Source organism: Chenopodium quinoa, unplaced genomic scaffold (genome assembly GCF_001683475.1).
Source record: "Chenopodium quinoa cultivar QQ74 unplaced genomic scaffold, ASM168347v1, whole genome shotgun sequence".
Lineage (NCBI taxonomy): Eukaryota > Viridiplantae > Streptophyta > Magnoliopsida > Caryophyllales > Amaranthaceae > Chenopodium > Chenopodium quinoa.
Genome location: NW_018743175.1, coordinates 4,557,775 through 4,581,114, shown reverse-complemented (window position 1 = coordinate 4,581,114; position 23,340 = coordinate 4,557,775). Strand labels below are relative to the sequence as shown.

Below are 23,340 nucleotides of genomic sequence, written 5' to 3'. Positions count from 1 at the left end.
GTAGTTTTATAGATAATCATAAAAGTCAAAATGGTGCATGTATTGCGAAACAAACGAATTATTATTGATTATAAAGTACGAAATAATTTCTATAGACAATCATAAAAGTCAAAATGATACAAAGATTGTGAAATAAAAGAAGTATAACTAAACATTTTCTATCTTTACACTAGTATAATTTTACACTATTAACATTTTTTTTTTCAAGAAAGAGGATGTACGAGTTTGTAATTATACACTCGAATGTAAGTTGGATTGCGAATTTGCAAATTGCGATACCCCATTATGGGGCATATGTGGGCATCAAATAATTGTAGAACAGAGAACAGACCATATGTGGGCATGGGCTGTGGGAATACCAACTTGAAAAAGGTATGTAAACCCAAACCCAGAAAACATTATCCTATCTAATTTTACACATGTCCTGTTAATTGACATCATTTCTCTGGCTCAAATTATCCCTCCTAATTCTTATGGATCACATTCAATCCTCATTTTCCAACCTTTTTTCATGGAGAATTTTTTCTTGTACCCTGATTTTTTTTTTGAAAAATCAAATTCACTTGAAACTTGAAAGTGATTTTAGTCAACTTCTTCTCCATTCATTTATAAAATGTTGTATTTTTCCTTAGAAAAAGTTCAGCTTTTGCTACATTAAGCAATTTGTTCTTGCTTCAAAATGTGATTAAAAAGAAAGGATGATTAAGCTACCAATTCTTCATCAACCCCAAATATTATTACCATTAGAAGATTGCCCACAAATCCCAGATTGCAATTTAAAGAGGAGAGTGAAAGAATGTGTTTCCTTGTTGAAGAAATGCAGAGCCATGGAAGATTTGAAGCAAATTCATGGGCAAATGAACAAATTGGGATTGTTTTGTGATTCTTTTTGTGTTAGTAATTTGCTAGCTACTTGTGCTATCTCAAATTGGGGAAGTATGGATTATGCTTCATTAGTTTTTAGCCAAATTGATGATCCAGGTACATTTGAATTCAACACCATGATTAGAGGGCATTCTAAACATAGTGATTTTGAAAGTGCACTTAAACTGTTTGATGAAATGCTTGAAAGAGGAAATTCACCTGATAATTTTACTTACCCTTTTGTTTTAAAGGCATGCGCTGGTGTGGGTTTGATGAAGTTTGGAAGAAACATTCATGGGCAAGTTTATAAATTTGGTTTTTCTGATGATTTGTTTGTGCAGAACAGTCTGATCAATATGTATGGGAAATATGGGAATATAGTGGACTCTTGTGCTGTGTTTAAGGAAATGGAACAGAAAAGCGTTGCGACTTGGAGTGCTCTTGTTGCAGCTCATGCTAATTTGGGTATGTGGTGGGAGTGTCTAGAGATTTTTGGGGATATGATGGAGATGGGAAGTTGGAGAGCAGAAGAGAGCACTTTGGTTAGTGTGATTTCTGCTTGTACTAATCTGGGTGCCCTCGATTTGGGAACGTCGATACATGGGTACTTGATGAGGAACTTGAGTGGCCTAAATGTTATAGTTGACACCTCTTTGATTGACATGTACATAAAATGTGGCTCTATAGAGAAAGGGCTCGGCCTTTTCAATAAGATGAAGGCAAAGAACCGATTGTCTTACAGTGTGGTGATTTCAGGCCTTGGGATGCATGGGCATGGTCACAAGGCACTTCTGCAGTTCTCAGAAATGGTTGAGCCAGATGATGTTGTGTATTTAGGTGTGCTAAGTGCTTGTAGGCATGCCGGCCTTGTAGAAGAGGGACTAGAATTATTCGAGAAAATGAGGCATGAGCATAAAATACAGCCAACAATCCAACATTATGGTTGCATCTTAGATCTCCTAGGCCGAGCTGCCATGTTTGATGAAGCTTTTGACCTGATTGAGAAAATGTCAATGTCACCCAATGAAGTAGTGTGGCGAAGTCTCCTAAGTGCTGCTAGAATTCATTGTAACCTGGAAGTTGGAGACAAAGTAGCTAGAAATCTGATGCAACTAGGCTCAGACAACGCTGGAGATTATGTAATGATGTCAAATATGTATGCTCGAGCTCAGAAATGGACAGATGCAGCTTCTGTTCGAAGTATGGTGTCAAACAGGGGATTGGATCAAGCTGCTGGATTGAGTTTGGTCGAGGTAAAAAGAAAGATGTACAGATTTGTATCACAGGACAGATCGCGAAGCAATTGGGAAGAAATCTATGAGATGATCCGCCAAATGGAATGGCAATTGAAATTCGAAGGGTATGTGGCAGATACTTCAGAAGTTCTTCACAATGTAGATGAAGAAGAGAAGAAACAAAGGTTGAGATATCATAGTCAAAAGTTGGCCCTTGCTTTTGCACTTCTACTTACCCCTGAACATACAACTATCCGAATAGTAAGAAATGTCAGGATGTGTAGAGATACTCACACATACACAAAGTTTGTCTCTGTTGTCTATAACCGCAAAATAATTGTAAGGGATCGAAATCGTTTCCACCATTTTAAAGATGGAAATTGCTCTTGTAGAGATTACTGGTAAATAAATCTTCATTCTTCTCAATTTTTTCTTCTTCTATGAGCTTAAATTTCAAATGATATGAAATAAACAAAAAAGACAATGGAATGCATCGATCTTCGAAAGTTAAGACCGAAAGTAGCTCAAAAGATGGAAGATAGACTAATAGAGTATATGTAAAATTTAAATTTTTTGGCTAATTGGGCAGTAGAGTGTTACATTAAGCACTAAACAGTCAGATGGGGTTTAGGGGTATAAAAATTGAGTGAAAAGACGAAAAGATACAAAGTAAGGGACATTAGGAACATTGTGCAATTTGCACCCCTCCTTAAGCTGTATATGGCGGAAAAAAGGGCTCAAATGACCGCCAAAGCTTTTCAAAATACAAGTACTATATTTTCAATTCAAAAGTATGAAGGAAATATGAACCCTGGAACACTTACAAATTCAGGCCTTCCAATTCAAATATTCAAATGCTATAACCAATCGAGTTTCAGTGCCCACACCAAAAGAAGCAAATACACTGATTTTTAGCCCGCATCGTAATGCTACAGTTTACACATATACATATCTTGGATTACTGCATTAGCCCATGGTCTGCTAAAGCAGACAATTTTCAGCATCTACAATATGAAGTTGGACCAGAATAGACAAGCACATTGTTATTAAAAAAATTAAGAATAGACCACGCACGTGAGGAAGCAGGTATTAATTATTTGGGTGAACAGCAACTTGGTGAATGTCCATCTCTTTCAGCATAACCGAACGCCCACAGGAATCACATGGTGCAGTTCTAGAACCACAAACACTCTCATGCTCTGTAAGTCCTCTAAACCTATCTCGCATATCCATAGGGGAACTCCCAGCTTGAACTATGTCTCCGCAGAACCGGCAAGTAATCATTCGCATAGGACAATCTGAGGATTGATGTTGAACCTGCACAAAAAGATCAATTACAGGTGCAGCGAATCAGAGAACATGCTCACAAGTGAACCACCCAGCAGAGTGTTCAATACCCAACCTCAAATAATATTAGTTCATGCTAGCGTAACATAAATAATACAAAGTAGTACTTAAAAAGCTAATGTTCTAATATCTCCATATGAAATTAATGTTTCAATTAAATGTAAAACATTTGAGATGAAGATAATATTTCAATACTAGGCATTCCTTAATTTAATGGTTTGATGATTAATTGCCATAATCTATGTCGAATCACTGGTAGATTTACTAATATAATATCTACATTTTGAAAAACTCACCATTTCTTCCTTTTCAAGAATTACGCCGCATGAACAATGAAGGGGCTCATGGAACACGATCATGTGCTTCTCCATCTCTGCTTGTTGAAAAGCCTTTCCACATTTATTGCAATGCACGTGGTTCTTAGCATCCTCCAATCTTAGAATGACACCGCAGCCTGCATACTGGCACGCAACATTGTGTCTACGGCAATAAGCTTCATGCAAAGCTATACTTCTACTAGGTATATAGTGCTTGCAATTCCCACATTCTACAGAGTCCACATCAATAGATGAAGTGGACAACCCAGCTTGCTGACCACAGTTAATACTATCCTGAATATTCACCAATACCTTGTACTTTGTTGTTCCCTTGAAGCCATAAATACCAACACTATAAGTACCCAACCCGAGATTCTGATCCTGAGAGTTAAGAATCAAAGTCTTGGAACCCATATCATGGGAAGACCAGTGGTGCTGATGGTGTGTGGGAAACATCAGCGGATGTTTGGATATGTACAGATCAGTATCCCCAGAGTCTGTATCAGCCTCCAACTTTACTTCTATTCTGGCATTGCCAGGAGCAATTGTGGTCCACATATCATTGTCAAGCGAGAATTTGTAATACATATATACCCCTTCCTCAACAACTCCAGATTCTGGTGCTCCAAAAGTGAGCGGTATCAGGACCTTTTGGTTACTCTTCTCAGAGGCTGCATCAGGATTGACAATGTCAACCTCAATATCTGTCTCCAAGACAGAAACACTTGGGGAGGGCTTTAATTCAAGGACACGTATCTTGAATGTAAGCTCTCCATGTCTAACTGTAATCACCTCATCTTGAGAAAGAGTAGCATGCTGGCGAAGGCTTGTTTCAAGGACAGCCTTGTGATTTGGTAAGTCCAAAAAACTAATATCCTCTGGTTGAAGTTTTGCATATGATCCTTTTGACAATCGAACATACTGGATCTCAATCAATGGGTGAGCTGGTGCTTCTGAGGGAAATAAATTACTCCATACATGTGGAGGAAGAGCAACAAACCCTTCTTCTGCTGTAAACTCCAACACACCTGAATGTGTCACTCCATGACTATCGCTATTAGCAGAGGTGTCAGAGGAGCTCTCTTGACCAGCGATGGACAACCGGAAGTATACAGGCCCTTTGTCAAAAGCACCTTGGTCAGACAATCCAGTGAAGCAGGATGGAGGCAGCTTAATCTTATCTCCAACACCTGGATAAAGAATGGCTTCTAAGATGCGATGAAACATGATTCCTCCTCCAGACAATAAATTTTCGGCTATTTGCTCATCTGCCTACAATACATAATTAGATAGAGTTTAATAAATATGTGCATGTCAATCAAACACTAAAACTAGAAGAGAGGACAGAGTAGAATCTCTGCAGACTAGCCAGTAGACGAAGTGAAAGATTGTAATTACATTGGTTATATTAACTTTTGATGATTAAATTCATCAGCAAACATTAACACATATCAACTACTCATCTTTTTAAGTCTTAATTACAAATAATCCTCTTTTTCCTATCAAGGTTTTGAAGCATTTTGAAGCCTAAGCTTATACTTTCTTTGTCCCACTAAGATTGCCTCATATCCTGCATTTTTTAAGAATTGACCCAATTGAAAACACATGCTTTCCAAAAATTTCCCACTTTATGCCAGTACACTAAGATATTGAACTGCATCATTAACAAAGTATAGGCACAACAATGGCAATTAATAACATCACATCCACAAAACCAAAACTCGTAACCAGAAAAGGTCCAAATGCTGGGGAATCAGACGTTCAGACCCCTAGATTGACAAACGGATGGCAAATTCTACGGTATCTTCAAACCTTAAAACCTAATTAAAAATCCGTTGAGGCGGTACACGAGATTACAAGCTAACCAACCCCTAGATTGACAAGCGAATGGCAAATTCTACAGTAACTTCACAACCTTGAAACCTAATTAAAATTCCGTGGAGGCGGCACGCGAGATTACAAGCTAACCAACCCCTAGATTGACAAACGAATGACAAATTCAATGGTACTCTCAAATAGCATTCTTCATCAAAGCTGATGGCACCAACAGAAGCAAGTGAACACTCTAGAAACATCCAACTTCATATACTACACCATTCTCACACCTTAAGACATCTAATCAATCAAAAAAAATGCCTAAATTGATTCCATTTGTTCTTCTATAACAGAATTTCACACCTAACAAACACAATCTCATTTTTTCTGTAACTTATTAATCAATTGAAATTGAATTCAATCGATTCAAACAATCCACAATTTCTTCAACAAAATCGCACGCCAATAAATTCCGAATAAAAATGAAATTAGGGCAAAACACAAACCTTAATCTGAGCTTCGGCAGCATCAAGACGACGAGCTCGCTGAACTTCTTCAACGGCTTGACGTTGTCGAGAAGCTTCTTCTTTAGCCTTCCTTTCTCTTTGAAGCTTCAATTTGGCCATCTCTTTCCTCTCCTTTTGCTCTTTCTGCAACTTTTCTCTTGCTCTTCGAAGCTCATAATCCATATTTGAGGTTTCTGGTTCTTTGAGTCTTCTGGGTTGATTTTCGATGAAGAAGAAATGAATGGATTAGATCGCAAGAAATGAAGCTTGAAGAGAAAGAAATAAGAGAGAATTGTATTGTTAAAGATGTTTTGGTGGGAGAAATTAAGAAGATTCTACAACTATTTGTTTGTATTTACCACCTTCAAAGGGGAAGGGGTAGATTTTAACGAGTTTGCCAATTCATTGCTTACATCACTTGGAATTTATACCCTTACTCCCTCCATTTTGTAATAATCGCAACACTTTGACTTTTAAACTATTTATATGCTTAATTTGACTATACTTTTTATCTATATAAAATACATATATTATCAGGTAAAATATTTTTGAATTAGTCTTATGTATATTTGTATTAGATTAAGCTTTAAATACTACGTATTAATGGTCAAATTTGTGTATTGGCATGTGTGCCACTTAAAGAGTTGCGATTATTCTGGAACGGAGAGTGTATAACTACTCCCTCTGTCTCAAAATAATTGAGTGATGAGAGAGTCAAATTTTGCACATATACATGTCGATGCATTAGTTTGACCTTAATTATATACGAATTATAATTAAATATTAATAAAAACTATAAAAACGTTAATATTTTGAAACTTTATATTAATATATATCAAATAACATAGTTTATGAAAACATTCGTGTTTAATTGATTACCAAAAATTTGTGGTCAAAGTTAGTATATGTTGTGAAAAAAGTCAAACATGTTAATTATTCCGAAACAAAAGTAGTAGTATATTGCTCGCATAATTTATACATGTATGGAGTAAATCATTGTGTTAATTTTGTAGGTAATTTAAAACAAACTTAGGCCCTGCTCATCTATTCACATATTCCGTATTCACAAACGTTCAGACTCGTTACACTATTCGCATATTCCGTATTTTATTTACATTAGGAGTACCCCTCGTGAGGAGGGCATCCTAATGTTTTTTTATCTTACCTTCAAAAAAAAAAAAAAAAACCGTATTTTACTTTTATACGTATAATTTAAATCAAATTTAGTTTAATACGAAGTACCAAACACTATCCCAACTAAATATAACTTCAAATTTATGGAATTGAACCCTGCACCACTCTTTTATGGGAAAACATGCGGTTAGATTTGAGTGCTTAAGATATGATCCATATTCATATCAGAACTATATCACATTATCACTAAATTTCTACTACTGCAAATTTATTTTGAAGTTTCATAAACAATAATGTATCTTTCATTTTTAGCAATATTCTACTCTTTATTTGAGGTATTATAAGCAATCAAATTTAATACTCAGGTAAGTTGATTAACAGAGTATTACAAGTAGCTAAACTCGAGTACATGTGAATGGATTTCACCATCGAGGCATCGAGCACAAACCCAAATCCTGTTCAGGTTAAGTTAAGATTTAGTTGATATTTGCTGAAGAAATTCTTGATGTGATCTCCTGCAACCGTGGATCACCATTTTCCAAACTCACGCCATTAGGATCTTCTCTAATCGGAAGAGCCAAAACATTGAGTGAGCTCCATGCATTTGCAACTTTGCTGCTTATATCACTTAATGTTACTGCAAAAACTGCATCAAATCCACCTGCTCCAGGAATTCCAGCCAACAAGACACCCTCTATATCCATGGTAGTATCCAAAAGCCGAGTTTGTGAATCTGGTTCAATCTGTAATAAGAAGAATTATATAAATACGTGTACAATATAACCAATACAACTGAAATTTTATATGTTTCTTTCATTGAGTGGCTTTGTATGCAACCACATTTAAAGAAAATGTTTAGGAAATGAGAGCCCTTTGTCCATCTAACTTGATTCACCCTGAGGGACATGGAGCTTCTCATTAGCAATCAAGGCGATATACAATGTATTGAAGGCATGTCAATTAAAGACTAAAAGTAAACATAAGATCATGATAGTCAATTAGATAGTCAATTAACACTTATTGGTTCACTTGCACTTCTGAGAGGCAGAGCAAGGAGGAAAAAAATGTTACACATTAAAAATAAATAACTGGATAAAATCCTCACCGGGACACCAGCAGCTTCTCCCATCCGACGCATATGACCTCTAATGTCAAACATCGCATTCCTAGCTCCTAGTAGTGCTTCAACAACTGCTTGCTCACTTGGGGCAACTGATTGTTCCATCCACTGCGTTCAGAAACTGTTAGATTCTTTTCTTTTTGGGTAGAAAGCAAACTACAATGGTAAAATCACAGTATTGAAGCAAAAAAGGTTTGGTATGCAAAGATAAGAGAAATGCAGAAAACAACAGAATAGATAACAAATCCACATGCCATGCACTATTCATTCCCATACAACCAATCTTATGAAGGCATGTCTAACCAATTGATTCACAGAAAAAACTTATGTGAAGAAGTACGCCATAAGGCCCCATAACCATGAACAACAGATATCCACTGCGAAAAGTAAATCTATCGGAACTAATGTGAACCATGCACTTCTGCACCACTCAGCAATCATTAAATATTCACCAGGGGTTACCTTTTCTGATTTATGCTGGCAACATCTATCAATGATGCTGTCATATCCCATGCGTTCTTCCTCTGCTAGTTTCTTCAACTTATTTAACTGTTTCTCAAGCATTGAATTTGCTTCTGACAATTTTGTGAACGTGTAAAGAGATTTTTCAGGTTCAGATTTCTGCCACCTCTTAACAGCACCAACCATTGATGGTGTGGAAGATCCGCCACTTCCTGGCTCTCCAAGCAACTGCAAATGACAATAATAATCAAGAAGAAAATACACATAAAGCCTTATAATGTATAGCATGCGTCCAGCTGTCCAGAGTCTCCACACAATTCCTCTTCCATTAGAGCTTTTGGCCAACTATATATAGGTTTAGGTTTAATGAAGATGAAGTTGAAGTCACCTATGAGGGCTTTACATGCAAGAATTGTTTTGTAGGCTAGTGTGGAGCATGGAAACCACTTGGTACAGATTGGCTGGTGACTCATGGCAAGATTCAAGCCAAGGACAGTCAACAACCACTAACTCACTAAGAAGGCCCGACGAGAATTGGGGAAGCAAATCCATAAAAGTCTCAGTTAAAGCAAGAGACTGCAGGCCTCCGTAAACAAATTGACACAGACACTCTTCACATCAAACGTTTTTCATGATTTTTTTTTTTTATCGAATATGAAGTCTAAATGGATATCAGTTTCTTCAAGCCCTTATTCATGTAGTCCTTCTTTAAACTGATGTTATTTTATACATAGTATGAGAGGATTGAGCTGATGTTATCGAGCATCTCACAAGGAAAACGGCATAGGATAGGTCATTTGTGCTCCAGTAGAATACAACATATCATAGGTGCAAAATAAATCTATCAACTGATCCAGTGTGGAGACAAGATCCAGTAGTAGCTTATAAACAGATAAAAAGAGTTGAGCTACCCAATTATCAATGGGGACCAGCCTTCACTAGAAAGAAGTTTAATAGAGAAACCGGAGGGTTTGCACGCTCATAAGGGCTGGAAGGGGAAACCAAAATAATGGGAGAAGCTACTTGATCATACAAAAGGAGCAAAGCATATCACCCCCTTATTTAGTATGTTTAGGGTGTGATCAACATACTAAATGACTATAAAGTACAAAAGAAGAAACACTATTGTATAGTTAAAACACATTTAATGTTAGAACTCATTTTGATGCTTAGTAGCTGGGGTGGGGGAACAGAGATTAAGGAGGGTGGAAAAGCAGGGAGAAAAAAGTGGGTGGATGGGTATGGGTCTAAGGAGGAAAAAGTTATAGCAGAAAAAAATTTGGAAAACAGAAGAGTGTTAAATATGAGTTTAAACATTCTCTTTTGGTATATGTCAACCTTGAGCTTACAGAAGAAAAAGGATTAGAAAATACGAAGTATATGATAAGTGCGGGTAGAGTAGGCCAAAGACAGCCGCTAGTGAGAGAAGTACTTCCCCTACACACCCAAAGGGAGACCACACAATAGCAAAACATCTATCTATATACAGATCGAAATATTACAATGTGCTCATGACCATTGGTTTCCTACCAAAACAAAAACTAGGGACAGTAATTGCCATATATGCATAAAATCATATATCTTGAGGAATCAAAACTAGCTATTAGTTCATGATGTACAGGAAACTGATAAAAATAAATCAAATGTCTCAAAGAGGTGGAATAAATGAGATAATGGGTGAATCAATTTATTGATGGAGAAATCTACAACATGATAGTGAAAAACAAAGGAACAGAAAATGACGTTTTTGCTTTAAGTTTTTATCAGCTAATCTGCCATGCAAAGAGATGAAGTCTCTACTTACAAGAGTCATTCGTGGTGGCAAAGCAAACCTAGTCATCTCATGATCCCACTTTCCTTCCATGACATCAACAATGACTTCACGAAGTAGTGCTCCTATCCCTGCAACCTAGAGATTCATGCAGACACTGTCATTTCTCCATTTCCCCTTTTATCTAGGATCAAAATACAATTCTATGACACAGGTGCATCAATATATATAATTCCATTAGAGAAAAAGATTGCATGCATAAATTCTTACATCAGCTTCAACATCTAGAACCTCAGCACATTTATTTACAAATGAGCACTCGATTTATATTTTGCTACTCCAAACCGACAAGATATTTTTACCTATTACATACAAGAATCTATGGAGAACATAAAATGTCAAACTCGCATTCTTATGATCTGCCCATTTAATAGTCCCTATTTTAAGGGATGGTTTGGAAGAGCGAATCTTTGAAATTCTCACTTGCCAAACTGAAATATGTCACTTTAAACTGCTAGACGACCTGCCTAAAGTACAAGCGTTCACTACGAGTCTAGTATAGTTCAAAGAGGCAGTCATATTGTATACAGCTAATTCGTTCAAGGAATAGCACATACATTCAATGAATGTCTATTAAGAAAAGTTCAAGCCATATCCATGTCAAAAACAGAATACACTTTCATCAACAAATTTGTCCTCTAGAAGTCTCAATATACATCTCAGGTCTCAACCAATAGCAAATCCTATCTACCAATTACTAACATCTAATAATTATCAAAGGAATTAATAATCACTAATCCAAGAAAGGAGAGTATGAGAGAGCAAAAAGGGACCTGAGCAGATGATAGAACTTCTGGTGAAAAGCGGACATAACGTTGACTTCCATAAACTGCACAGCTAACATCAAACCCACTGCCAACTTTCCCTTGGGCAATGCAATGAGAAGTTTGAGCTATCATGTGCACTAGATCAAGATCAGCATTATTACTTTCCTGAAGATGACATACACCAAGATAATGAAGGAGAGCAGCAACCACTGCAGTCGTCATTGCTGCAGATGAACCCAATCCAGTTTTAGCAACTTCAGGTTTGCAATGTGCACCATTTGCATTGTTTGCATTGAAAGTAATTGAAGAAAAAGGAGGGAGTACAGACAATGATTCAGGGGTGAGAGGCAGTCCACGAGCTTCTAACTGTCAGACAAAAAGGAGTATTATAAATGTATCAGATGAGATTTAGCACCCCCCACCCCCACCCCCGCCCCCCCCCCCCCCCCCCCCCCCCCAAAAAAAAAAAAAAAAAAAAAAACACACGCACACACACACCAAGACATCAGCTAAGCGAAACGATAGGTAGCCTTATCTCATGACTTTCACTTTATAGGTCTGCATCTAAAGACAAGCCAAAGCTTGAATGAAAGGCAATGCTCCGATAAAAAATGGATATTCTTTTCAAATTATTTCACTGTTGTCCATTAGCTCATTGGGAACAATTTGGTCTAAAATAAAAAAAAAAAAACCTTTGTTTCTGTCATGAGTAGAAGATGATAAGCAGTACTAGAATGTGGAACAAAGTAGCTATGGTACTTAAGATGTACTTTTATTTATCTCTCCTGTTAGCCTTGTTATCCAATATATATCAGACATCGACAATACAGGGATTCATCAAACTACACCTTTCTCTTTATGTCGGCTTACATCAACAGTTCAACACGATGCTCAGCTAGAGATCACAGCACGAAGAAATTCCTAATGCAATTTGCTAGAATATTGAGATTAGGCAGCTTCAACCTCTTTATATAGTCCATCAGTATGCATAGAAAAGAAAAATTAAAAACCATAACTATAAAACCAGCTCAGAAACATTTGTAAGCTGTGAAAACAACTGTCTCATCGAATGTAAAGTGTATAACTTTGCAGATAATTGTGCTTCACCTAAAATGACTCCCACAGAGAAGGACATGTGACATGGTTGCTGGACTTCTGCTGCAGGTTTTTTTTTCTTTTTTTTTTCCCCATTCTCTATATTATATCTGACATAAAAATCTTAGCTACTTGTTCTTGATAGTTAAATCCTCCTGCCTAGATCAACCTGGTTTCCTGCATATGACACTATACAGCTGGTTTCTTGCCCAGATCTGCTTTAACATGGTCACCCCGATTTAAAAGTATATGGAAAGCTATCACTTCTAGGCCAAACGATGCACTATGTCACTTTTCTAGATAGCAACATTATGCACTCAAGTATTTCCTTTGATTCTCACTTTAAAATCACTAATTGCTAATCGTGACGTACTTAGGGACATATGATTTTATTGAGAAGTCAAAATAAAACAGTAGAACTTGATAGAAAAATATTTTATACCTGATCCCGATATGAATAAAACTCATTGGCACCCATAATAGTGATATCAAGACCTGCATCACTAAGCCACTTAAGACATCACATTCAGGAAGCCCGAACTTTATTCCAATTAAGCATATCAAATATTGATATCTAATTTATCACCTTGTAAAAGGTGTTTCTGCAGTATATCCTTTTTATCTTGGTCAATCCTAGCATGGGCAGCTGCTATAGCATACTGCACAGCTTGTTCCACAAAAGGGTTTCTTGCATCACTGAAATATTAGAATGATAAATTCATACAGTGAACATCACGTCATTTTTATTTATGTTCTTGCTTCCTCTGGCACTTAATATGGCAAAAGAAACAGCCAAATCACATCAAGGCAATTCTCTGGCTCAATTAAAATTAATCGTGTTTTTGAAAACTTATCAGAGGAGAATATTTAAAAAAAAAAAAAAATTGTCTGAAGCTGCATGTTGGTAAATCAAAACAAATACAACTCTTACGGATATAAATTCATCCGGTTATCTACTAGATTTTAATTTTTTAAAGAAAAATAAGGTGCTATCCTAAAATGAAAACACATACATCAACAAACAACCACACATACAGACACCTTTTACTCCTTCAGTAAAAAGAGATTGCTGGTAAAATCTGCCAAATTAAATCAGCAAAAATTGATTCAACACAATGATTCACCTCTGCACCTGACCCGTCATATTTCATACACAAACACAAGTAAATAATTGTACATTTAAAGCCTGAACAATGATCTGTCATCTTTCAGAAGTTCTCATATGTTATATTCCCGTAAAACATAATGAAGCCCAGACTAAAGTGTTGAGCAGTATATACTTGGCTGCATTGCATGCTAGTATTCCCAGTTTTACTATTTGATTGGGACACATGCCATCATTCTATGATGCCACAATAATGTCAGCATCAAGTATTAAGTAATATGTTTTCTATCTAGTCAAAATAACTGTGAAGCTGTAAGAGAGCTACTACATTGGTTCCCAAAAGTTTTCTTCCTCAATATTAGGCTACTAGCTAATAGCTATTTTACAAAACATAAGCCACTATCGGGAAGGAGCTGTGAACATAAGATATAGCTCAACAATTGAAAAAGCATGGCACAATGAACTATGAAGTAGATAAACAAAAATGCATAAACACAAGTGATATAAATCTGAAGCGCCAAAAACAAGGAACTACTGCCAACATGATGTGAAATCCATAGTAACTGCAAAGAATACTTGCCTTGATGAAACACAATGGAGAGTTAACTTCTGCATTGAAAATTTATACATCGTTTCCCTTGCAAGTTGAGGAGATGTTAGCTTCACATCCATCCATGACTGAAAAGGAGCAAGGAAAGACTTATAAGTTTGACAATAAAAGAAACAATTAAATCGTTCCTCAATCCAGTAAGGTAACAAATTTTGATATAAAAGACATGACAAGCTCTTCCATATGCAATGTACTGACTTTTAACATTACAGATTAAAGAATTCATTAACTCACTGGTATTGAACAACTAGAACAAAAGCCTTTTCATAAACAGTGCACTTTATTGCTTTATATACATCCAAAAGAATATCACATGAATCTCTTTTAGTATGATTTTGAATTCAGCTATCACAGTTGATGACCCTCCTCCCCTTTCCGCAAAATGTAGAATACTAGAATAGACAACAATACCAACTTGAAGAACAGGATAAAACTTTCCATTTGTCAATTGTAAAAAATGACAACCAGTGTTATTAGAACTCTTCATTACAACTAACTAAATGTGTATAGGTACACAACAGTTGACATTCCAACATTGCTATTAACACTCCATGTTTCATACAGATTGGATTAAAAAAGGCAGCAAAAAAATCAAATTATAAAAGACGAGTTCTACACTCATCTACAGTCCTACTCTGACATATCCATAATTCATGTATAATAGGACAAAGAAAATACGTAATCCAGCCACCACATAGTTAACCAAGTACTTAACATGAACAAAATCCACATACCCATGCCCAACTATCAGATTTTACATCATCATAGATAGGCTTCACGATAGCATAAAACCGAGCATTGGTACTCAGCACCAGTCCGGCATTTGGTCTCTCCAAAACAAGATAGCCCCCAGTCATCAAGACTTTCCCAGGAGCAGAAGCAACTCTGTATATCACAAAGACATCAATCATAAAACCACAATCAACAAATCGATGATGTCAATAAATTTACCTATAGTTCCAATTAAGATTTAGCACACAATATGAAATCAACCCATTAATCCACCAGGGTAACTGACTGATTCTAATGAAAAGCATAAACCATCTCAGATGGTGCAAGTAAATCAATGTAGATTTAATAGAAAATCACTTACACTTCCATCACGCTGTTGAGCTTCTCGACTTTCACTACAAGATTTGAAAATTCAACTGCTAAGATAATCACCATTAATCAGAGGCAGATTCATACAATTCAATCAAAAAAACAAAATCCAATCCCACAGTCCAAATTGCAAATTACAATGAATTTGATTACTTCTAATTCCTATAACGTTATTTGAACTTATTTTTCCTAAATTGAACTTATTAGGTTATGTGATAGGTTCGTCCACAGTAAATTCATGTAGTTCAGACGTAGGTAAAAAAAACAGAAGAAATAATTTATACTCTGTAAGTAAGAAAAAACATACTACTTGCATTTAATTGTGCATCTTCATACTTTCAACTTTTAATAATTTTTTAGCTATTGATACTTTGAGAATATTTTATTCCATACTCTTTTCGTATATTTTATTACTTCATACGCGAAGTTGAGGAATAATAGAAAGTAATAAACATAAAAAGGGAAATAATTTTTTAGCTATTGATACTCTGAGAATATTTATTTTAGTTGAGGAATAATAAAAAGAAAATGAAACAAATAATAAAATACGCCCGGAAAAAAAAAAGAAAAAAAAAAGTAATAAAATATGAAGAGAGTAATAGTCAAAATGACGTATAATTGTACGTCTGTATCGAGTTTTACGTGTCAATTATTCGAGATGGGAGGTATCATATGGACTACGGAGTAGCTAAGTTGGGTGGGCGGAAGCCATGTTGCCACGTTTGTGAGGTTTCGAAGCATATAGCGGACATTCTCATATTCATTCATAGCAACGAATTGGAATCATCTTGTGCATCTTCCATGGCAGCTAACTTCCTCAATCCACCAAACGTTGGTTCCTCACTCTCTCCCCTTAATATTGTTGCTTGTTTATTTATTTTAAATTTTAATCAATCGATGAATTCCATCGTTCCATTTTTGCACTTTCAAGTATTCTGTTGTGTATTATATTTATTGATGTGCTTTAAATTGCTGCTAATTTGTAGTTGAGATTTATTTCATGTAATGCTCTTTTCAATTCTAACCTCATTACTACAGATTATAGCTAAATTATTAGCAAAACCTAGCTTTAATTTATGGGAATTTTAACTTTCTGACATTTGTGTGTATTTTTTTGGGTTAATAAGACGTGTTAAGTGGAATTGATGGAGATTCTGAGTTAGGAACATTAGGGGAAAATGTGTTTTTTTTATTTTTTAATTTTTTTATAAGTATACCACTCATAACTGAGCCCGAATCCGGATTAGCCCAAAGGGTGAATCGGGTGGAACACCAAAAAAAAAAAAAAAAAAAAAAAAAAGGTATGATTCGGAATTACTCTAGAATTCATGTGTTCGAATACTCTAGAATTTGATGATGAAGTTGAGTCAAGAGGGAGTTGGGTAAGAGGGATATAGGTAGAGGTGTAGAGGGATTGCCAGGTTCAATTTCCTGATTTGCAACAAAATCTTTGTCATATATAACATGCTAATTTTGGGGCCTGTTTAGGTGAAATTTAATCCATACAGTAGAAATGGCAGTTTTAAGAGAGTTCTTTGCTGACAATTTAGGTCATAGTCGGACACAGGTATGAAGGTTTTATTAAAATTTGAGAACTATAGAATTTTTCCTTGGATTGTAATATAGTGTGCTCTGATGCCCATACATGAACCCTGCTGATGGACAACTAATATAATTGGGGTTTGCTGGCCAACTTAGGAAGTTAGGAAGAGGAGAGGGCAGGTTAAGATGAGTAGTCGTGCAAACCAAGTTGTATATGTGTTTGAAGGTAATGAGTATGCTATTCATTACTCGTACTTATATTACCTAATATTCAAAAATTGAGGAGTATCTTGGAGTATGTGCTAAGAGAGTGCAATTTTCTGGTAACATTTGAGCTAAATTTTTGGGAATTTAGATTTTAATAACCTAAGAGTAGTATTTGTATGTGGAAGGTATAATCTAGGAATTTATTCTTTAATTACTGCAGAACTATACCGTAAGAGTGGTGTTTTCTATGCATGCCATCAAGATAAAGGGTAATTTTTTTTTCTGAATACAGGAAGTTTGCAAGTTGGTATTTTATATCAAAACCCAGAAAATTGAAAGAGAACTGTGTGCTCATGTACTACGTATTTTATATGATATTTTACAATTTTTCCCTCCTGAAGAACCATGAAAATTAACACCACAAGCTTTTTCTTTCTGCTGCAACTTGCTAGTCCTAGTATATACATTTACAACTACAACATATAAGCTCGTTAGATATTTTTTGGGGGCAGGGTAAGACATGGTGTTGTTGTGGCTTAGAGTGCTTCTGAAATGTGACCTATAGGACTATGTATCTTAAAGATCCCTGTCCCTTACAAACAAGCCATGGGACCCGTAGGGCACACGCTGGGGTAGCTTCACTGAGGCAACAATATCAAGGTTAGGTGACTTAGCATCCATGACTAGGAACCTTGACTCTCCTGTATTTTCATCATGAACATATGAGACAAGGTATCCTTCGTCCTCATCCGCGTTGGGATCATCTGGATTAGTTGCCACAAAAAATGGCTCACCTCCATAGCTTCTTGGACCGAACATCCGGCTAGCCAGTATACATTCCCGTCGATCTTGTGTCACCGACACATCCATCTTCACTACTCCTGTTATCTTTGGCATTGGATCTCCAATTGCTGCATAAACATACTTGTTCTTCTTTCCCAAATAGTTAGGATTTATGACTGAAAAGTCAAGGTTTCTAGCTGACATTGGCTGCCTGGAGACCACCCCTGTCTTGAGATCAATCCTGATCATCTCAACTAATGCATGGATAAGATCCATTCGTTCTAACGTGTGTTCAGCAGATATTATGTTTAGAGCCACTATGATAATGGCTTCGTTTCCATCCTCGTTGACCTCATCCCATGCATTGGTGGCATGTATAAGATTTAATCCTGGCACATCAAATCATCTCATATCCTTCTCATCATTGGCATACCTTGGAATCACTCCAATTCTTGATATCTTCGTGGGGTCCAAACCCACGGGAGATCCACCTCCTAGGATCATTTCAGCAGGGTTCATTGTAATTTGGATATCTGGGAATATTGCATACTTTTTTGTGATAGCAAAGTCGTGAAGGAATGAGGGACGCAGCATTGAGAAGATTGGCACATCTGCTTGTTTATTTCCCTTGGAATCAAATCGGAAGTAGGTGAGAAATGGTGGCATAGGACCATAACGGAAGGCAAATGCCTCCCCTGTCTCTAAATCAACCTTAGGGTGAGCAGTCATGCTCATGAAGAGCTTTCCTTCAAAATCGTTGCGGCCAACTGTTTGAATGTCTCCATTTGGAGTCAATTTGACCTCATATGGGAGGTCTGATTCACCCAGAGCATAGAGCCTGTTGCCAAAGAAGGCTAGGCTAGTGTTGGCTAACCCAATTCCGTTGCTTGGGTTAAATTGCCCAGCAATCATTCTTGCAGCAGCTAGTGATCCCCGAGCTGCAGATCCTAAAAGGCCATTGAACCCTGAGAAGACATTGGGTAAAATACTGGATCCTGCTTCTCGCTCAATTTCGTACTTGTATGTCTTGACATATCGACTACAAAAGATGGCCTTGCCATTAGAAATGCGAATGCTATGGAGCATTCCATCCCCGTCAAACAGGTGGTATGGCCCACGGGGAAGAAACTGCGGGTTGGGGCCATTGCGGATGTAGGCCCCATCAAGGCACGAGGGCAGGGCACCCTCTTCAATCTCACATTCTGTAGGAGGGAGCTCTTCCACCGGAGCAAAGTTCTCTGAGAGGATAAATCTCGGGTCAACTGATGGTCGCGTGGGAGGATCAATGAACTGATTGATAATGTCATCTAGTGTATTTAAAAATGTTGATGGGAGTGATTGTTGTGTTTTATACCTCCTTCCGGAGGCTGGTGGCAAGAGGGTGCTTTTAGGCCGAATTTCAGTGGTAGGTGGAGGCGATGATGATTTTGGAGCTTTGGTGTTTTGAGATGTTGGTAATGAGGACGGGATGGTGGGTGTAGGTGATGAATTTATGGCTCCCTGAGGCTTATCTTCGATCCGCACTGAAGAAATGTAAATTCGAGGGGGTGATGATGGGTGTCTAATTAGAATATTAGGGACCTTTGTATGTGGTATTGATGAGAGGAAGGAAGAAGAAAAAGAATCCATCAGGGTGAATATACTTAAGAATTATTAAAATAAAAAAATTAGGGAGAGCTGCCCCTTCCAAGGATGAGGAAGTCACTTGTGCTCATAGAGCTTTTATAATGTGGAAGAATAGTTGAGCTTTTTTTTCTCTTTAAACTTCCTAATTCATGCATTTTTCATCTGTTCAATTATTCCCAACTGCACTAGGTATGACAATTGACATGTTGAGAAACAATGTCCTCTCTCTCATTTCTGTTGCTTCTGAAGAAATATCGTTGTGGGGGACCAATATCATGATTTTCTCAACTTTGGTTATTTTGCTTACTTGTTTGGCTAGCATAAAGCAGTGCAAGAATATCTAGCTTTTGTGTTGTAAAATCAATTCCTTGTCAAATTATGTCCACCTTAAATCATATGGTTTATCTTTAGTAAATTGACGTGTTTTCAACCGGGGACCCATTTCGCAATGCCTTTCAACCATATGCATATGATGTAGGTGAAAGTTTAGGTTAAGCAAATTAATTGAGAAAAGGACTGTTTCTTGGAGCTCATTGATCCGTCTATCTCTAATGTTATGGAAAGTTAAAGCTCCTGAATCCATCTTATGGTTTCCTAGAACATAAATGTTATATTTTGTATTTCACAAGGAGATCTATTAGTGTCTTGTTACACAAGCGTGTTTCTCTAGGTTTAGTAGCTGAATCATTACTCATTTGCGTCTCCCTTTTTTTGGGTTTGCTAATTTTGTAAATTATGTAGTATTTTCCTTTTATAGTTAAAGCAGCCACTGAGAAATACAGAGTACTAACTTGTATCCTTAATTAAGGTGTGAAAATTAAATTTATGGAAATGGTGATACTGAGTTATGATGTCTATAGTAGAACATATATGTTACTAAGTTAAAAATAAAAACTGTTTGATGTTCATGATTAACATGTCACTGGTACCTTTTAGCTTTTCTGTGTTACCTTGCTTTCTTGTAATATCCTGTATTTTTTTTTATTTTTTTTTATTTATTTAGTTTATTAATGTATATAATATGCTGCCTTCTTGCTATATACATTTTGTAAGAATTTTAATTTCATAAATTTTAAGATTAGTCAATGTTTGACTGATATGATATTGATCACCTGAAGAACACTTGTGGACATAAACCAACTTTAGAATGCTTTTTCCTGAGAATGTACTGAAAAGTCTGGTTCCATAGTGTGTGCATCCTTTTTTTTCAATCTCTTCTTAGAATACATACAATTACTGGATATTTCCATTAACATTTTATGGTTCCGGGAAGTTTTTGATGATACATCATTTTTGTGAATGGTATGCAGCCTCTCTATTAATGCATGAAAGGGATAGTGTTGTTACTATATCAAGTGATGACAGGGGAATTAACAATGTCCTCTCCTCCGAGTTTGTTGCCCTCCAGAATATCATATTGGGGGACCAGGAATTTGGTTTAGCCAAATCTTCAGTTATTTGCCTAATTGATTGGCCAAATAGCCCAACACAGGCTTGAAGAATTTTCAAAGCAAGGATGTTAACCTTTTCAGGTTTTACCTGTTGCAAATCATCCCCAGCTCTTTCCGGTAGAGTCGTTGTACTGGATTGCACTAGCCAAAGGCAACGTGGTAAGCCTGTGTACATATGAAACTAATAAGTCCTTGTAAATTTATGAAAAAAGGAGATTTGCTGTGTACTTTTTTTCCACCATTTTTACCAAATACAGTGGTCCATTACTCATTCTTTAGGTAATGCTTATTGTTTTGTAACTAATGCTTATTGCTTTTTAATTCGCTGATTGCTTGCTGTTGCAGGGACGCAAACAATATGTAGTGGCTTGTGACTCGCTGATTGCTTGCAGTTACAGGCTTGCAGCGACACAACCTATACGGAGAGAGTGGCTTATGCTTGCAGCTCTAAGTATTGTGATGGCATTTGTAAATTTCAATTTTGCATAGCAAAGGGAAATTTACCAATGTCCTAATATTTTACCATGATGAATTCATGATGATATCGCATCACCATCAATATAATGCAGTTAGCACTATGGACAATGTTGTACGAGAGTGGGGTATTCCTTAGCTTATAACTTATGTGGTTGATGCACTCATGCATATGAACCATTAATGTGCTGCAAACGCAAGAGATATTTATAATTTGTTGAAATTTTGCTACCGTGAATAACATTTTAACATGTAAATGATTGTCCTTTGAATAGGGATAATTATTGTTGGTCCATTTTTATCTAATTTTCTTACTTTTAACAAGTACTCCTTGTCAAAAAAAAAATACTCAAAAGTGAAGACTGTCACGAATCACATGGTTCGTGTATTGGAGGCCCTATTCTTTGTCATCAATTGAATTGAAGCGCATGGCTATATTTCTTTGTACGGAGTAAAGCTAACCGTTGAGAATGACTTCAAAATATGTGGGCAAGACATTATATTTGCACCTATTGTCAATTAGATTTGGGATGGAATCATAAAATTCTAGTAATCTATATTAGACTTATCGGAGATTTTATGTGCTCATAACTATATAGTCTATGAAATATCTTTTCCGTTGTCAATTGACCGGAGGATATGCATGTTTAGTATAAAAACGTAACACATTATCGAACTAATGTCTCCAATTATTTAATGTAAACCTATCCGTTTAGGATAAGTGACTAGTTTGAGATTATTTCATTTCTGAAATGCATCATTTTAGCTGACCTTAAAAAAAAATAGCATTTATCACCTATTGCTCCTATCACATCACTCCCATCACCTAGTATTTAAAAAATTGAAATAGTAGTTTTGGATAATAAGGAAATTATTGAGGTGGTGATGGGGCCTAAAAACGTTTAGAATAAAGTCATTTCGTTGCTTGGGTCGTCTATTTAAAACTTGAAAGCAAAGGTTATGTCTTACTTGGTTTTGATTTTTGCATCATAGGGGAATTCATAAATTACAAGTCACAATTCACAACCATAGATGGCATTGATAATAGAGTTTAAGACGTTTAGGCTAGCTATCCGAAAACACAAAGCCAAGAAAACTTATCTATCTCAAGTTCTTCCATTCTTATTTAATTGAAATTTGGGAGGATGTGGGATATTATACGAGAAGAGAGAGGGAGACGGAGAAAAAACACAACCATAGATGACCTAGGATTGATGACTCATATATTTATTTTCTTATGTCTAAGCATTCCCATTATAGTAACTAGTTTCGTTGTGGAAAATGTTGTTTCAAATGTAATATCCTACATAGCATGAATACATCATCCAACTAATGTACTTGTATTAGATAATGTGTGCTGACACTGACACATATAGCCATATAGGTAAAGGAAATGTGTCCTCGACTCTCGTGCAATTATTAATATAATATGGATCGTATTATGGAGATAATAAGTTCGTTTAGTTGGGTCGTCTTTACGTCTTGCTAGAGACCAATATTGATCATTGGGTCAAACCAATGCCAACTAAATGGATATGAGGTCACACGTTACAATGTTAGGTCGAACAAGAAAATCGAGTCCAAAAGTTGGGCTTTGTGAATAACCGGCCATAAGGAGTAGAAGGGAAATAAGTATTACCCTAATTAGATAATGTGATTATATAATTAAGGATTTAGGGAAAAATAAACTGACGTTCATCTTTCACAAAGAAACAACGTAATATTTTTCCCTTCCTCTCTCTCTACAACCGGTGAGAAACTCCATAGAAGAGGAGATTAATCTCTCCAATCCAACTAGCATTGGTGGAGGTTCGATCTACACTTGTGGACCAATAATAGAGGAGCAACAATTGGGGCTCTAATCTCCGCAAGAAGGTTGAACCCTAATTAGATAATGTGATTATATAATTAAGGATTTAGGGAAAAATAAACTGACGTTCATCTTTCA

General features: G+C 36.4%; 3 protein-coding genes, 1 long non-coding RNA gene and 1 pseudogene across 4 annotated transcripts; 2 read left to right on the top strand and 3 right to left on the bottom strand.

Moving 5' to 3' along the window:
* Positions 1 to 407: 407 nt before the first annotated feature.
* On the top strand, positions 408 to 2,525 carry LOC110732634 (pentatricopeptide repeat-containing protein At1g31920-like). The gene has a single exon (XM_021912600.1). It carries the CDS (start codon positions 699 to 701, stop codon positions 2,502 to 2,504), a length of 1,806 nt encoding a protein of 601 aa, XP_021768292.1. The 5' UTR covers positions 408 to 698; the 3' UTR covers positions 2,505 to 2,525.
* Positions 2,526 to 2,854: 329 nt separating this feature from the next.
* LOC110732635 lies at positions 2,855 to 6,466 on the bottom strand. The gene is made up of 3 exons (XM_021912601.1): positions 6,085 to 6,466; positions 3,743 to 5,035; positions 2,855 to 3,416 (listed from the first exon to the last, which is right to left on the bottom strand). The coding sequence occupies exons 1-3, from the start codon at positions 6,265 to 6,267 to the stop codon at positions 3,189 to 3,191; spliced, it is 1,704 nt and encodes a 567-aa protein (XP_021768293.1). The 5' UTR covers positions 6,268 to 6,466; the 3' UTR covers positions 2,855 to 3,188.
* A 992-nt stretch (positions 6,467 to 7,458) lies between these two features.
* Positions 7,459 to 15,485, bottom strand: LOC110732629 (phosphomevalonate kinase, peroxisomal-like). The gene is made up of 10 exons (XM_021912596.1): positions 15,302 to 15,485; positions 14,943 to 15,093; positions 14,179 to 14,276; positions 13,080 to 13,189; positions 12,936 to 12,988; positions 11,405 to 11,764; positions 10,605 to 10,709; positions 8,801 to 9,028; positions 8,324 to 8,446; positions 7,459 to 7,961 (listed from the first exon to the last, which is right to left on the bottom strand). Exons 1-10 carry the CDS (start codon positions 15,373 to 15,375, stop codon positions 7,695 to 7,697), a joined length of 1,569 nt encoding a protein of 522 aa, XP_021768288.1. The 5' UTR covers positions 15,376 to 15,485; the 3' UTR covers positions 7,459 to 7,694.
* Positions 15,486 to 15,549: 64 nt separating this feature from the next.
* Positions 15,550 to 21,716, top strand: LOC110732630. Its single transcript, XR_002513505.1, has 3 exons — positions 15,550 to 16,140; positions 20,778 to 21,077; positions 21,264 to 21,716. It is a non-coding gene; the product is annotated as an uncharacterized LOC110732630 (long non-coding RNA).
* LOC110732628 lies at positions 17,332 to 20,316 on the bottom strand (annotated as a pseudogene).
* Positions 21,717 to 23,340: the final 1,624 nt, after the last annotated feature.